This window comes from Sturnira hondurensis, unplaced genomic scaffold, assembly GCF_014824575.4.
Source record: "Sturnira hondurensis isolate 20B ecotype Veracruz unplaced genomic scaffold, ASM1482457v3 Scaffold0021778, whole genome shotgun sequence".
In the NCBI taxonomy this organism is placed as follows: domain Eukaryota; kingdom Metazoa; phylum Chordata; class Mammalia; order Chiroptera; family Phyllostomidae; genus Sturnira; species Sturnira hondurensis.
The window spans coordinates 120492-137602 of NW_028094409.1; the positions used below are offsets into that span (position 1 = coordinate 120492).

At 40.7% G+C, this 17111-nt stretch overlaps 1 protein-coding gene across 1 annotated transcript in view; it reads right to left on the reverse strand.

The window, feature by feature from the left end:
* RPN1 (ribophorin I) overlaps positions 1-12641 on the reverse strand; it is a 45922-nt gene extending 33281 nt beyond the window's left edge. Inside the window, exons 1-2 of the mRNA XM_037033735.1 lie at positions 12331-12641; positions 5942-6006 (exon numbers count right to left, since the gene is read on the reverse strand). Of these exons, the coding sequence (XP_036889630.1) occupies positions 5942-6006; positions 12331-12591 (326 nt within the window). The 5' untranslated portion in view covers positions 12592-12641. The remainder of the gene's footprint in view (positions 1-5941; positions 6007-12330) is intronic.
* Between the last annotated feature and the right edge of the window lie 4470 nt (positions 12642-17111).

The window sequence follows — 17111 nt, forward strand, 5'->3', positions numbered from 1 at the left end:
CACCTTTCTCTGGGCTCCAGCCACTCTGAAGGCCCGGGTGACTAAACATACCATGAAATGTCATACCTCTGTATATTTACAGATGTCTCTGCCTGGAATGCTCCTTCTCATTGGTTAGCTCTCTTGTTAAATCAAAATTTACTGAACATTTACTACATACCAGATTCTGTTCCAAGGATATTTATGTATTAATTTAGTTATTCTTAACCATAATTACCTTAGGTAGACATTATTACAGTGCTGAAAAGTATTCTTGAGTTTTCCAAGGACACAGAGCCACAAGTAGCAACAAAGATAAGATTTGAACCCTTGGAATAAGGCTACATAAGACGACTATATAACAACTATGCCATTCTCCCTCTCAGAGATATGCTGCAGGTCAGTAAACAGCCACAGGGGGAGAGGAGTCTCTGAAATATTAACAAGGAGAGAATTTAGTAGCAACTTATTTAAGGCTAATTCAGATCTGGCATCTGCAGGGCTGATAAAGATGCCCATTTCACACATTTTGAGACAATAAAAAAATCAAAGTAATCACCATGTATTATAATTTGGCTCCTCAGAACATGTTTCTGTATATGAAATCAAAGCAACTCAAAGAGGATTAGGTTAACAAAAGGAAACCATGAGGACCACATAGAAAACAGGAAATGTTCTATGTGGAATTAAAAAGGATTTAAAAAGTAGGATCACACAGTAATTGAAACTATGTAAAATATATCTGCAACTGCACATAGTCCAGAACAAAAATATATAATTTGTCATGCTAGGATTTTGGAACTTGTTAATGTTGCTGCTAAGTTTTATATAAAACAATACATTTAGAATACATTTAGCCCTGGCTGATGTAGCTCAGTGGATTGAGCGCAGGCCTGCAAACCACATGATCACGGTTCGATTCCCAGTCAGGGCACATGCCTGGGTTGCAGGCCACTTTCCAGCAGGGGACTCATGAGAGGCAACCATACACTGATATTTCTCTCCTTCTCTCCTTCCCTTCCTCTCTAAAGATAAATAAATGAAATCTTTTAAAAAAATAATAAAATAATACATTTAAATATGATCCCATTTATACCCATATATAAAATCATAGCTGGACATAAGCATTAAGAACAGAGTTATTGTTAGATTGTTATTTTTTTAAGATTTTATTTATTTATTTTTAGAGAGAGGGAAAGGAGAAAAAAAGAAAGAAAAAAAAAACATTGAAGTGAGAGAGAAACACCAATTAGTTGCCTCTCATACACACCCTAACCTGGAATCAAACCTGCACTCACGCATGTGCCTTGACAGGGAATCAAACCAGTGGTCTTTTCACTTTGCAGAACAATGCCCAACAAAGCTCCACTGGTTAGGGCAGTCTCATTATTTTCTTAAAAACTTAAAATAAATGAGAAAATTTTTTTAAAACTGCTAAGCAGCGAGACCCAATGTAATATTTGTTGAACCACATGAAGACTAATAGTTGTAAGGCACAAGTATTTGCTGGTCAAGAACCAATTTTTTTCAAATTATTAAAAAGTATATTATGAAAGTTACAGGGGTTGTTGCCCTGGCTCGTGTGGCTCAGTAGGATGAGCCACTCATCCTACTATTGAGCAGTAACTATTGAGCACTGCCCTGGGAACCAAAGGGTTGTGGGTTGAATTCCTAGTCAGGGCACAGGCCTGCATTGTGAGGCAGGTCCCTGATGGGTGGCACAAGTGAGGCAACCACATACTGATATTTCTCTCCCTCTCCTTCTCCCTCCCTTCCCCAACGTCTAAAAATACATAAAATCTTAAACACACACACACACAGAGAAAGTTAGAGGTACAAGTGAGCCAATGGGCTGCCTAGCCTCAGGAAACAAGTTAGAGAAGCAAAAGAAGGGCCCTCAGAGCTTAGCAGAGAGAAAGGCAAAGGTGACTTGCCTAGAGGGAAGAGGAGGGTGAAGGGGAAAGGCACAGACATGCTCCCCAGAGGGAGAGCACAAGAACCATTTTTTACATTTGTTCCTAAAATAAACTATAGCACAGGTGGCAAACACAAAGCCCGTGGGGCCCCTCCACCTTGATTTATCCAGCCTGGGCACCATGTGGATTTACCCAGCGGCAGCACCAAGCTCCTTGCCCCTAGTTAAGGAGTAGTTACATTTATACAGTCCTAAAATTACATTCGGCCCTTTGAAGGCAACTATGCAAGGCTGATGTGGCCCTTGGTTAAAATAAGTTTGACACCCCTAAACTATACAACATATATAACTATACAACAAAAAACCCAGCTAAAGCAGGGTTTTTTAACCTTAGCACTATTACATTTTGGGATGGATAATTCTTTGTTGGGAAAGAGTATCTGTCCTGAGCATTGTAGGATGTTTACCTCAGTAAGAATCCCTGAGCTAAAAATTCTCTTCTCTCCACAACATTCATTAAACAAGTATTTCAGTGCCTAAAAAAATACCATCCAAAATACTGATAACTAAAACTGAGTGAAGGGATAAGTAGCAGTTCATTATATAACCCATCCCGATTTTATCTATATTTGAAAAATACCCTTAATAAAGTGCTTTAATGTAAATACCATATTTTTCAGACTATAAGATGCGTTCCCCCCCTCCAAATTTGGGAGGAACAATGGTTGTTAATGATGCCGTTGAGTTCTGTTGACATTTACGCGGGTGAAATATTATGTTATTTATATTATTAAATATTTTACCACATTTTTTCCTTCAAAAATTTTTTTCCTATTTTCTTCCTCTAAAACCTAGGTGCATCTTATGGTCCTAAAAATGCCAAATGCCAGGCCCCATCCAGGCTGTGTTGAGTTAAAAGCAGAGAACAAGGCAAGTCCAACCCCAGGGTTCATAGAGCTCAGTCTACATCCTGCACAGAAGCATCATTTTCCATGCCCTGAAGAGTTGAAAGTGGAGGGGCAGCTATCTGCCTCTTGGAGACAGGATAGTAGCCAGCCACTGATGAGAGAATATCTGCTGAGGCAAACAGCTTGGAGTTCTCACTGGTTCTCCATCTATTGGTTAGGAATCCCTATTCCCCCACAGATTAGAGAGACCTGGGATGAAAAGTAACTACTTTCAACCCTGGACAGGTAGCTCAGTTGGTTAGAGCATCATGCCAACACACCAGAATTGCAGGTTCAATCCCTGGTCAGGGCATATACACGAATCAGCCAACTAATGCACAAATAAGTAGAACAACAAATCAATGTTTTTTCCTCTCTCCCCCTAAAATCAATTAAATAAACAAATAAACAAACAAACAAATAAATAAAAGGAAAAAGAAAGTAACTACTTTCTTGTTATAAAACTAACTGCCCACTGTTAGGGGGTTCCAATATCAGCAATAGTTATCAGGAAAAAAATCATAGGGGGACTACCAGCCAAGACAGAGGCATCTGTTTCCTTGCACAACCAAAAACAGCAAATTTAAAAACAAAAAACCAACCAGAACTGCCAGAAAATCGACAGTATGGAAGCCCAATAACGAAGGAGTTAAAGAAGAAACATTCATCTAGACTGGTAGGAGGTGCAGAGACAGGCAGCTGGGGCAGAGAGCACACATGGCAAGGTAGTGAAGCACAAGGTGGTCCAACATGAGTGTGCAGATAAACCTGAAGGACCTATGGGGGAACAAGACAGATCACGCAACCCAGGATTCTAGCACAGGGAAATAAAGCCTCAAAAACCTCTGGCTGTGAAAACCTGTGGAGTCACAGCAGGGAGAGAAACTCCCAGCCTCACAGGACAGTTCCTTGGAGAGACCCATAGGGTACTAGAACAAACACAAACCCACCTACCAGGGGACTCTGCACCAGGAGAGCTCAATTTGCTTGTGCGTAGCAGGGCAAGTGACTAAAAGCCGGCAGAAAGCTCAGCAAGTGGCACTGTTCCCTCTAGGACCCCTCTCTCCTATACAGTACCACAACACAAGACATGGGTGGCCCAGCCCTGGTGAATACCTAAGGCTCTCCCCCTTACAGCTAAACTGAGACAAAAAAATATGGCCCAAATGAAAGAGAAGATCAAAAAACCTCCAAAAACAGAACTAAACAATGAAAAGATAACCAACCTATCAGATGCAGAGTTCAAAACACTGGTCATCAGGATGCTCACAGAAATGGTTGCGTGTGGTCACAAAATTGAGGAAAAAGTGAAGGTCATACAAAGTAAAATAAAAATATACAGGGAACCAACAGTGAAGGGAATGAAACTGAGACTCAAATCAATTATTTGAAAACAAAAAAAAGATTCAACCAGAACAGAATGAAGAAACAAGAATTCAAAAAAAAATGAAGAGGGGCTTAGGAACCTCAGGGACAACTTTAAACATTCCAATATCTGAAACATAGGGGTGTCAGAAGGGGAAGAGGAAAAGCAAGAAATGGAAAACTTATTTGAAAAAATTATAAAGAAGATCTTCCTCAATCTGGCAAAGGATATAGACTTCCAGGAAGTCCAGGAAGCTCAGAGAGTCCCAAAGAAGTTGGACCCAAGGAGGAACACAACAAGGCACATCATAATTGCATTACCAAAGATTAAAATGAAGGAGAGAATTCTAGAAGCAGCAAGAGATAAGGAGATAGTCACCTACAAAGGAGTTCCCATCAGACTGTCAGCTGATTTCTCAAGAGACCTTACAGGCAAGAAGGGGCTGGAAAGAAGTATTTCAAGTCATGAAAGGCAAGGACCTACATCCAAGATTGCTCTATTCAGCAAAGCTTTCATTTAGAATGGAAGGGCAGATACAGTGCTTCTCCGATAAGGTCAAATTGAAGGAGTTCATCATCACCAAGCCCTTATTATATGAAATGTTAAAGGGGCTTATCAAAGAAAAAGATGATCAAAAATACGAACAGTGAAATGACAAAAACTAACAATGATCAACAACTGAACAAAAAAAAAAGAACAAAGTAAGCCAATAACTAGTACAGAAATAGAATCATAGAAATGGGGATCACATGGAGTATTATCGGCTGAGAGGAAGAGCAGGGAGAATGGGGGAAAAGGTACAGGGAATAAGAAGCATAAATGATAGGTAAAAAATAGACAGAGGGAGGTTAAGAATAGTATAGGAAATGGAGAAGCCAAAGAACTTATATATATAACCAAGGACATGAACTAAGGGGGAAATATGGTTATAGGGTAGTATAGGGTGAAGGAGAATAAATGGGAGAAAAAAATGGAAAAATTGTAATAGTATAATCAATACAATATACTTTTTTAAAACAGAAAAGACATCATATGTGGTCCAGAATATACTACAGCCTGTTGCTTGCTACAACACATTACAAGGAGGGACCCCCAAAAACCTGAAATTATCTTCTGGAGGGTGGACCTCTTAAGAACAAGCTTTCTCCACTAGGTGAGTATTCTAGGAACTCATCTGTATTAGTGTTGTTGTAAGAGGCTGCATTCAACTTCAGTGAATTTTTGGAAGACTGAACACGTTTTCCCATTTCATGAGGGGTTATTTAGGAGCACACCTGCCCGGTTCGCGCTGAGTGAGCAGCAGTTTTTGAACAAAAATGGTATGACCCCTGTGACCCAATCTTGCCCCAGCAACTTTTTTCTGTTTCCACAGATGAAAAAAGTTCTCAAAGGGAAATGTTTTAAGTGAAACAAAAAACAGCAAAAGCACTAAAAGGCATCAAATTTGGAGAGTTCTAAACTGTTGTGAGCTGTGAAAAAAATGTCTCAATAGATATATTGCATCAAATGAAGAATACTTTGAAGGCAACTGAAGTTTATACATGTTAAGAATACACAGTTTTTTATAAGTAAATTCCGTTTTTGGGAGGTCCCCCTTCGTATATCAATTGAAACAGCTTCTAATATACCAAGCACTTCCTAAGTAATTCTCCCACCTTATGATTCTAACCCAGATAGACAATCTATACAAGAGGCACATATACATATAGATATTCTGACTATTCATTAGCTTACCTTTTACCCTTAATTTTGGTTTCTCGTACCTCCAGATTATTCTCTTCCTCATCTTCTCCCTTCACCTAAAAAAGTCAAAAAGGTTATTCTTTTTCATGTCTGTTGGCCTCTAAATTTTGAGTCAACAATTAACCAACAACCACAGACTATCCACATGAAAGTATTCAAGCTACCAGAACTTTTTATAAAAATTGTTCTTATTTATTTATTTTTAGAGAGAAGGGAAGGGAGGGAGAAAGAGAAGGAGAGAAACATTGATGTGCGAGAGATACATCAATCAGTTGTCTCTCACATGCCCCCAGCTGGGGACTTGGCCCACAACCCAGGCATGTGCCCCAAATGGGAATCAAACCAGTGACCTTTTGGTTTATAAGCCGGCACTCAATCCGATGAGCCACACCAGCTGGGGCCAAACTACCAGAACATTTTAAAGATTGAATTCTGGGATCAGTAACAATTTTTTTCATCTGAAATACAAGGACACTGTCAAAGACTTACTTCTGCACTGAAAAGCTTTATAATAAGCTCTATAAATAAATATTTTCCTGAATGATCAAATCAATCAAATACACACCTACAAATAATTATACTTCCAAATACACCTCACACTTCCAATACACAGGCTTAAAGGCTTCTTTCTGGATGTTTTCTTCTTCATTTATATCCACATATACATAAGCAATAAATATGATTATTTACTGTAGGAGAAGTCTTGTACATGACCAAACCCGTTTTTACTTACACAAAAGAAGTTAAACAGTGGCCAAGTCCTCAAGGAGAAGGAGCCAATGGCCACTGCTTGGCAATGGCCACTTCCTAATTCTTATCCTTCACTCCAGCAGGATGTACAACCAGAAAAAGGATGTTAACTCCAGCAGGCTGGAGGGTCTTTCTGGGAAAGAGCAGGCATCTCAAACCATGAGACTATATAACAGACTACAAAGGGAAAACTTAGATACACACCACTAATCTCTTTGCCAACTCAACCTCCACCAAAAGAAAAAAAAAATTAACACAACCTTTTAGCACTGAAGCACTGATTCCTAATAGGGTATATACTAAGCAATAATGAGGAAGCTATTTTTTAAATATTTTTATTTATTTATTTTTAGAGAGAGAAGAAGGGAAGGAGAAAGAGTGGGAGAGAAACATCATTGTGTGGTTGCCTCTCATGTGTCCCCTACCGGGAACCTGGCCTGCAACCCAGGCATATGCCCTGACTGGGAATTGAACCAGTGACCCTTTGCTTCACAGGCCCGTGCTCAATCCACTGAGCTACACCAGCCAGGGCCAGAAGTTATTTTTAAATTTCAAAAAGCCTAAAAGTAATCATATACTTATCCTCCATTATGTTGTGCAGGCTAATAAAAGTAACAAATTTCATTATGTTCAAATCTATCACAATGGGAACATTCTAGTATACTCATGAATATCACTGTCTTAATAAGAAATATTTATTACTTAATAAAATATCACAGCCCTGGCCAGGTGGCTCAGTTGGTTGGAATGTAATCCCATGCACCAAAAGGTTGAAGGATTGATCTCTGGTCAGGTTGCAGTTAGATACCAGTAGAGGCAACCAATCAATGATTCTCTCTCACATCAATGTTTCTCTCTTTATTCCTCTTCCTCTCTCACTAAACTCAATAAAAATATCCTTGGGGTGAGGTTTTTTTTTTTTTAAGGAAAAAAAGGTAGAGAGACAAAATATTTTAAATATAGCATCCACAAAAGAGAATATAAGATGGGTCCTTGGTAATGAGAAACCAAAAAAAACCCATAAAAGATATTTTTGGGAAAATTGAATTCGCTGGTTAGTAGATAAGATTATTATTACTAGACTTCTGGACAAGATGGAGGCATATGTAGACACACTGTGCCTCCTCACACAACCAAAATAAGGACAACAATTTAAAATCGAACCTCATGGAAGTACAACAAACAAGGAGTTGAAGTAGATACATTCATCCAGACCAGTAGGAGGGGCATAGTCAGGAAGCTGAGATGCAGAGGGCTTGCTGCAGCGGGGCAGGTGGACCCCGGGTGCACAAGGCAGCAGAGGGACCCAGCAGGGCAGCAGATTGTGGAGGGGCGCAGCACACAAGGTGGCTGGCAGGCTGAGGGTCCCACATTCACGTGCAGATAAATCAGGCAAAACTGGGGAGTGAGACAGACCACACAACGTAGGGTCCCAGCATGGGAAAATAAAGCCTCAAAACACCAACTGAAAACACCTGTGGGAGCTGAGGTGCCAGGAGACTCCCATCTTCACAGAAGAGTTCATTGGAGAGACCCACAGGGTCCTAAAACATACACAAACCCACCCACATGGTAATCAGCACCAGAAGGGTGCAGTTTGCTTGCAGGAAGCAGGGGAGGTGACTGAAATCCAGCAAAGAGTGAAGCAAGCATAATTGTTCCCTCTCAGACCCCTGCCCCACATACAGGGTCACAGCCCAGTGACTGGGTTGCCCCGCCCTGGTGAACACCTAAGGCTCTGCCCCTCACTGCATAACAGGCACATCAAGACAAAAAAAAAATGGCCCAAATAAAAGAACAGATCAAAGCTCCAGAAAAAATACAACTAAGCAAAGAAGAGGTAGCCAACCTATCAGATGTACAGTTCAAAACACTGGTAATCAGGATGCTCACAGAATTGGTTGAATTTGGTCGCAAATTAAAGGGAAAAAATGAAGGCTATGCTAAGTGAAATAAAAGAAAATGTACATGGAACCAATAGTGATGGGAAGGAAGGGAAGGAAGGGAAGGAAGGGAAGGAAGGGAAGGAAGGGAAGGAAGTGAAGGAAGTGGTACGGACCAGAAAAAAAGAAACATCCAATCAGAAAAGAATGAAGAAACAAGAATTCAAAAAAATGAGGAAAGGCTTAGGAACCTCCAGGACATCTTTAAACATTCCAACATCCCAATTATAGGGGTACCAGAAGGGGAAGAGGAAGAGCAACAAGAGGAAAACTTATCTGAACAAATAATAAAGGAGAACTTCCCCAAGCTGGCAAAGGAAATAGACTTCCAGGAAGTCCAGGAAGCTCAGAGAGTTCCAAAGAAGTTGGACCCAAGAAGGAACACACCAAGGCACATCATAAGTATATTACCCAAGATTAAAATGAAGGAGAGAATTCTAGAAGCAGCAAGAGATAAGGAGGCAGTTACCTACAAAGGAGTTCCCATCAGACTGTTAGCTGATTTCTCAAAAGAGACCTTACAGGCAAGAAGGGGCTAGAAAGAAGTATCCAAAATCACTAAAGGAAGTACATACACCCAAGATTGCTCTATCGAGCAAAGCTTTCATTTAGAATGAAAGGGCAGGTAAAGTGCTTTACCCAGACAAGGTCAAGTTAAAGGAGTTCATCATCACCAAGCCCTTATTTTATGAAATGTTAAAGGGATTTATCTAGGAAAAAGATAAAAAATATGTACAGTAAAATGACAGCAAGTTCACAATTATTAACAACCACACTAAAAACAAAAACAAACTAAGCAAACAATAGAACAGGAACAGAACCACAGAAATGGAGATCACATGGAGGGTTATCAATAGGGGAGTGGGAGAGGGAAAGAGGGGGAAAAGGTACAGAGAATCAGTAGCACAAATGGTAGGTAGAAAATAGACAGGGGGAGGGTTAAGAACAATACGGGAAAAGTAGAAGCCAAAGAATTTGGATGTATGAGACAGACAGACACGAACTAAAGGGTTGGGGGAGGAATATGGGAGGGAGGGGGTGTGCAGGGTGGAGGGCATTGAGGGGGAAAATGGGACAACTGTAATAGTATAATCAATAAAATATATTTAAAAATAAATAAAACAAAATGGAATCCGTATTTCAGCACATTCATAGAGTTCTGCTTTTCCAGTTGATAAGACTATCAGAGCCTCAAAAACACTTCATAGAAACTTTTTTATCCCACTTGCAATCATTAAAAGAACATTTCTTGTATTTTTTCCTGTTCTAAAAGTTATTCACTTTTTTTTTAATTTGGAAAATACTATACATGCCAATGAAACAAATAATACAATCTATAATTACATCTATTAGCTCTATTGAGTACCACTGTTAATATTTGTAATATTTCCTTCTAGTGTATTTTTATGTGTGTGTCTGTGTATTTATGTGTGTGTGCATATAAAAATAATCAGCATATCGTACTTTACCAGCTTGGAGGCTCATAATCCTTTTAACATGATATTACCCAGCCAAAAGAACTGGAGACTTACACACCACTACTTACATTCAATGTCATCAAATACTATAGATTCTATTGCTTTCAGTCTATTATATCTCATATTTTTCCTTCTCTAGCCACAGTGTTAACACCTTAATCTACATCATCTCTCATGGTAGTTATGGTACTACACCTAATTTACATCTCTACTCTTCATTTCACATTTCATCTTTCACAAAAAAATGAAAAAAATAAATAAACTTGTTATTTATAAACCTAAAATAAAAGATGATTCTGAGAAACCACTGGCTCCCTGTCAATAATCACCAGAGCCCCTTTTACCAGTTCCTAAAATTCTACATGTAGGGTTGAAGGTAATCCACTGAAAAAACTTCTTTTGGGGAATGAGAACTAAACAAAGGATGCTGAACTTGTCTTTAAAAACTCTTGAGGTACCTCTGAACTCTGTTTCAGTTGGGGTTAAAATCCAAATTCAGAAGAGTCTGCAACCAGAATAGGTTCCTTTTTTTCTCCAGTAGTGTAGCTATGAAAAAACTTCTAGTGACCTCAGCAAAACCTCCAAGTCAACTGTGGGAAAACACACCCTCCATGTTAAGTGTATCATCCAGTTATGTTTCCCATTGGGATAGGGATACAAAGAAGCACACACATTCATTAACTGTTCTGTCTCTCAGACTACAAAATTAACAAATAATTTTGAATATATCTGGTGATGCAAATACAGCTCTTATACTCTAACACAACCCTATCTCACAGCCATCTAGGCCAGAGGAGGTGATGTGGGTACTTAAGAACACATAAAATGTTTGAACTTAACTTAGCTTAAGCCTTGAATCACTGACCACTCACTCTAAAGTCTCACACAGGGCATTAAACAATTTAGTGTCCCAGACTAGACTCCTCACCTGTAGTAAAAACCTACACCTCAAAAGGTTATGAGGATTAAATGAGGATGGACTTAAAACACCTATCACAATACCTGACCAGCAGATTCTCAATTAAAAAAAAAAATCAGTACAGGGGGAAGGGAAAGGGGGAAAAAAATCACTATAGTAACCCAGCTTGTAAGCATTCTCCAGCATGATGGCAGGATTAGTTACCTCCTAATTTGGTGCTGTTATACTGTGACAACCTCATATCAGGACTAGCCTTTATAAAAGAATGGGATTTAATATTCAAAACATTCAAAGTTGGCAGCAGCACAAATTTAAATGAAGCGTTAATCCATCTTTCCAAAAACCATTCAGTGTAACTGAGCAAATGCTCATGATGGACAACATGTGAATAGAAGTCATTTCGAAAGTATAATCTCTATAAACTCTGCTTTATAGCTCCAGATTCAGTCAGAAAGCGAAGTGTGCTTAGAAGAAATGATACTGTAATGAGTATTCTCTTAATAATTGGGTAATCACTTAATGGATGTTGTATAATGAAAACGGCAACACACCTTAAGTGTGTTATACTAACGGTTTCAAATAATTATGAAAAAAAGCAAAGCTCTGTATATTCGCTCTATTCCCAAAGACAACAACATTTTCTTTCCCTGAATTATAAAAGTGTTCAGTAAAATACCCAGAAGCACACAAGCAAACTTGTTAGCTGAAACGTGAATGAGAACCAGAAAGAGGAAGGCAGAGATCTGGACTTTACCTTTCTGTACAGCTTAATCAGGCTAGTATGACTTGCATGATTTTTAAAAATAACTTAAAGGATAAAATTTTTAAAAAGCGTTCATTAGCAACCTTAAGAAACGGGTTATATTAACAACTGTTTCAAATTATTGCAAACTTAAACACGGAATCTACCACTATGACACCTACAAAGGGTCAGACGTTAAAGATACTAAATTTTAACTCACTTATTAGTCCTCCAGTCGGGCTACTACATTGTCATGAGAAACGAAAATTTAGAGCACATTAGCAGCCTAGTATGCCCTTCGCTGGGGCTATTATCTTAGTTTTTCTGGGGCGAATAGGTTCGCTCCGCCCAAGATCACCAGAGCCGGTCCCAATAGCAGCCCAGGAGTAGCTAGCTCAAAGGAGAGGTACGGCCCGCGCCGGGAGCAGGCTTACGGTGACGTGTCCAAGCCGAGGGCTGAGACCCTGGGCTCCACGTTTCCTTGGAGGCTGAGAGGGGAGCGGGGTCGAAGGGCAGGCTCTGAAAGCGAAAGAGGCCCACCCATTCACCTGCACGCGAAGATGTGCCAGCCGGGCCTCGAGCTCCGGCTCCAAGGCCAAGAGGAATGAGGGGGCGCGGTACGTGGAGCTGCCGCCGGTGTGAGCCAGGACCACCTCAACGGTCACCTTGGCCAGGTGGCTGCTCAGATCCACCGTGCGCTTCACGTCCTCGTTGACCAACAGCGGTGCATCCGGAAAGGTGATGCCTGGCGCCGGGGCCCAGGCCCCGATCAACAGGAACAGAAGCAGCCACGAGAAAGACTCCTCCATGACCGGATAAGAGCTGAGCCACAAGACGAGATAAGCCCCGCCTGCGCGCAGCCGCTCATTAGACCCAGGCTGGCGCCACACTTTGGCGGCACTCTGGCGAAAGGACCCGGTCTCCAGGGCAACGGGCGGGCCTTCGCGCCTGATTGCAAGGCCTCTCATTTACGGTATCTAATTTTACTTTTATTGATTTTTTTAAAAATAGGAAGTGGGGCAGGAAGACTGACAGAAGTGGGAGCAGGGAGAGAGGGGGAGAGGGAGGGAAAGAGAGAGTGACAGAGAGGAGAGACATGGGTTTGTTGTTCCACTTATTCATGCATTTATTGATTTATACTTGTAAATGTTCTGACAGTGACTCAAGCCTTCGACCTTGGGCTATCAGGGTTGCTCTAACCAACTGAGCTATAGGGCCAGGGGTTCGTTTATCTAACTCTAAAGGAATTAACCTCTGCCAGTCTGCTGTCTCTCACCATTCTTCCCCTTCAATTAAATGGCCCTTCTGCCCCCTGAAACAGTAAAATGTAGCTGAAACAAAAAAAAGTAAAAGCCTAGGCAAAAGTTTAAGCAGAAAGAGGATAGCTGCATAGTCTCAAGGGTTTCCCCTAAAATATGTAGCAATAAAAAGGGGAAAATAAGAAGTTTACACTGAAGTATCCTGGCAGGCACTCCATTAACCAAATGATGGAGGTTAACATTGCCAATTATAAGACATAGTGACTTGTAGCCCTGGCTGGTGTAGCTCAGTGGATTGAGTTGCTGGTCTGGGGGCCTGGGAACCAAACAAGGGTGGTTTGATTCCCAGTCAAGGCCCATGTCTGGGTTGCAGGCCAGTTCCCAGCAGGGGATACACTAAAGGCAACCATACATTGATATTTCTCTCCCTCTCTCCTCCCCTTCCCCTCTAAAGATAAATAAAGTGTTAAAAAAAAAAAGACATAGTGACATCTATAGCAGAGGCAGGAGACAGCACAGGAAGAACTCAGACTGCAATACTGTTACTGGCCAGTATCTAACACCCTGCTTGTTAGAAAACACCTTTCTCCAATTGGGTAGATTAAATAGTAAACTGGGCAGGGAGGAGGAAGGAGACAAACCTCACTTGCTAACTCAGCAGTCCTGAGCCTGGTCTGATAATGTTGCCAGGTGTTCCAACACCACAAGAAACACTATGTAGACCCTGACTGGTGTAGCTCAGTGGCTTGAGCATGGGCCTGCGAACCACACGATCGCAGTTCGATTCCCAGTCAGGGAACATGTCTGGGTTGCAGGCCAGTTCCCGGCAGGGGACTTACGAGAGGCAACCATACATTGATATTTCTCTCCTTCTCTCCTTTCCTTCCTTCTAAAGATAAATAAATAAAAGCTTTAAAATTAAAAAAAAATGTAGGTGTTAAAAAAAAGAAAGAAAGAAACACTATGTTAGCGAGAAAGAAGGGAAGTCCTTGAAATTCTATGTAGCATTTCCACTATCTGGGAAAGAAAGTCTTGAAACTATGCTTTCATCCCAAGGCCTGAATATGGGAGAGGGTCCCCGGTGCCCAAAGAAAGAGCCCATAAAACAACTTTTGTTAATTGCCTACCTCTGGTCACTATCTGTTTTACAAGGGAGTCCCTGATGCTTACAGAAAGAGCCCATAAATAACTTTGGAAAGTGCCCCAATTTTGACTGCGTCCTGTCACGTATTTGTTTTGCAAGATGAACAAATGGAGTCTGGAGCAAAGTAAGGATTTGGACTAACAGACCCCCACACATACCTAAGTTTGGGTAGTTACATTCCCCCAGGAAAGCTGGCACCACATTTATCCATTAATATATAACTTTTTTCTCCTATCCCACCAACTATATAAGTCCTCAGAACAAAGGATTTGCTCTCTGTCTCTCTTGGGGGCTCAGGATGCTCCTGGCTCTTGGGCCACTGGGCCTCTGGCCACCTAGCTGCAGGCTGCCCAGGGGCTTGCCACCCTGGTCTTCGGCCGCTCTAGCTTTTGCCACCCTGCTTGGCTCTGAAACTTTGCCTTTCACCACCACCCACACCCTCACTCTACCCAGGCCCATTCTCTTCCATGGGAATGGGTCACTAATAAACTGTTTACATGCTAATAGATTTGCGGATCTGTAATTCTTTATATGGGTCAGCAAGAAGAACCAGGTCTCTCCCATCAACAATTATTAAAATACAATACAGGGAAGCTGTTTTCACAGTGGTCAGTTGCAAATCTAGGGAGATCCACTAGACCAAAGGAATGAACCGATTTGATTTTTTCCACCAAGTGACAGTTATACAGCAAATATATCCCTGAGTTTCAGGACTTCAGTTTCTCCTGGACAACTTCTGCCTGAGTTTACACTCTCCCAACATCTCTCTCTCTCTCTCTCCATCCCTCCCTCCTTCTTCCTCAGAAGACTGGGGCTCTGATCACCCTTGCCCTAGTTCATGAGATATTGATTCCATTCCAGGACAGACAAGTCAAGAAGAATTTGGGTTATTCCCGTCCCCCTCCTCCATTGACTCTTCAACTTTTACAGGGACAGTGTCATTCAGAGAGAAGTTTTCTTTGTCCCTTTCTCTGGCTCCAGAGCCCTGACTCAGAGACTTTGGCTGGGTGGAAAAGCAAGCAGTAAAACAGATAGTTCATAATCTCCTTTCAAAGGAAATACAGTGGAACCTCAGTTCTCGAACTTAATTGTTCTGGAAGGCTGTTCAAGAACCAAATTATTTGAGATGAGAGAACTGCTATCTGACTATAATTGTATTTGCATCAGAGGTTGGAGAAGTACAAGCCTAAGGGGCACTCCCAAGAACAATAGAGGTAGAGATGAAAGGCAAAAGTGCAGACTAGCGATTTTCAGGAGAGAATAGGGAATAAGACAGCTAGGAGGAGCTCTCCCTAGAACTGGAACAAATGCCGAATAAATAGCTTCACAAACTATTCCTTCAAAGGAGCCACATTTGATTGGGTTAGTTTGTATAGCAATTTATGCCCCAAGGCATTGTTGAAAACAATTGAACAATTATCTGCAATTAGTAAAGTTTAACAACGTGATCTATGCTATAGTCATGGAAAAAGATGAAATCTTTCCCTTGCCAAAATCACTGTCATCCCATAGTAACCAAAGCTGTACCTTCCTGCAACACCAAAGGCTTTAAAATTGTAAGAGAGAAAATACACTTCCCTAAAAGAATTCAGCCAGTCAAAAAACAAATAAGCCATAAAGGTGGGGGAAGGAATCAAGTCCCCTGAGTCCCTACAATATATTATGTAAAATGTCCAGATTCCAACTAACATTATGAGGCATACAAAGAAACAAAGTGTGAATGTTGAACCAGAAGAAAAACAAAGCAGCCAATCAAAACTGCCTGTGAGACTGTAACACAGGAGCTCAAAAACAGGGAGTTGCTTAAGTGTTCATGATATTCTGAAAAACCCACCTGGAATACCAGCAGACGTGGACTTGCCACTTCTTACTCACACCACAGAGGAATGCAGGGATGGTGGCAGATCATTAGAGATGACCTCCTCCAGTCTGAGGCTCATTATAAGGCAGGGGTGTCCAACCTTTTGACAACTCTGGGACACACTGGAAGAAGAAAAGTTGTCTTGTGCCACATGTTAAATACACTAATGAGCAAAAAACAGTTTTAAATAAATTTACAGTTTCATGTTGAGCCACATTCATAGCCATCCTGGGCCATGTACAGCCTGCAGAAAGGCAGCACAGGTCCAGGTTGCACAAACCTATGTTTGGCCTGTAGCTATATTATGTCAGTGTGAACATGCAGAAGGACAGGGTCAAGAAGCAGTAACCAGGCAAGAAACAATCCCAGGGGAGATAAGCCAGAGTGACCAGATGTTCGATTTATTAGAAAAAAGTTACAAATAGCCATTATTAACATGTTCACAGAATTAAATGCAACCAAGAATAACAAGTAAAAGAATGAATGACAATTTCACAACAGAGATATCAATAAAGAGTTAAAAACTATTAAAAAGAACTGAATGGAAATTCTGAAGTTAAATAGTACAATATTACTATACTGTATCAAAAGTGTTGAAATTAAAAATTCACTAGAGGGACTCAAATGTAGATCTGAACTGACAGAATAAAGAATAAGCAGGCCCTAGATGGTAGCTCAGTTGGTTAGAGCATCATCCCAATAATTCAAGGTTGAGGGTTTTATTTCCCAACAGGGCACATACAAGAAGTAATCAGTGAATGCATAAGTTCAACAACAAATTGATGTTTTTTCCTTCCCCATCTCTCTCTCTCTAAAAGTCAGTAAATAAAAATTGTAAAAAAAGAATAAGTAAACTTATGGTAGATCAGTAAAGGTGCAGCCCAAAGAACGGAGAGGTAAGAGGAATAAAATAAATGAAAAAAGCCTCAGAGAAATGTAGGTCACCATTAAACACATCACCAAATGTATAATGGGCACAGCACTAGAAGAGGGGAGAGAGACATGAGCAAAATATTTTTTTTCCTCCAAGAAATAATAGCTGAACACTTCTCAAATTTATTAAAA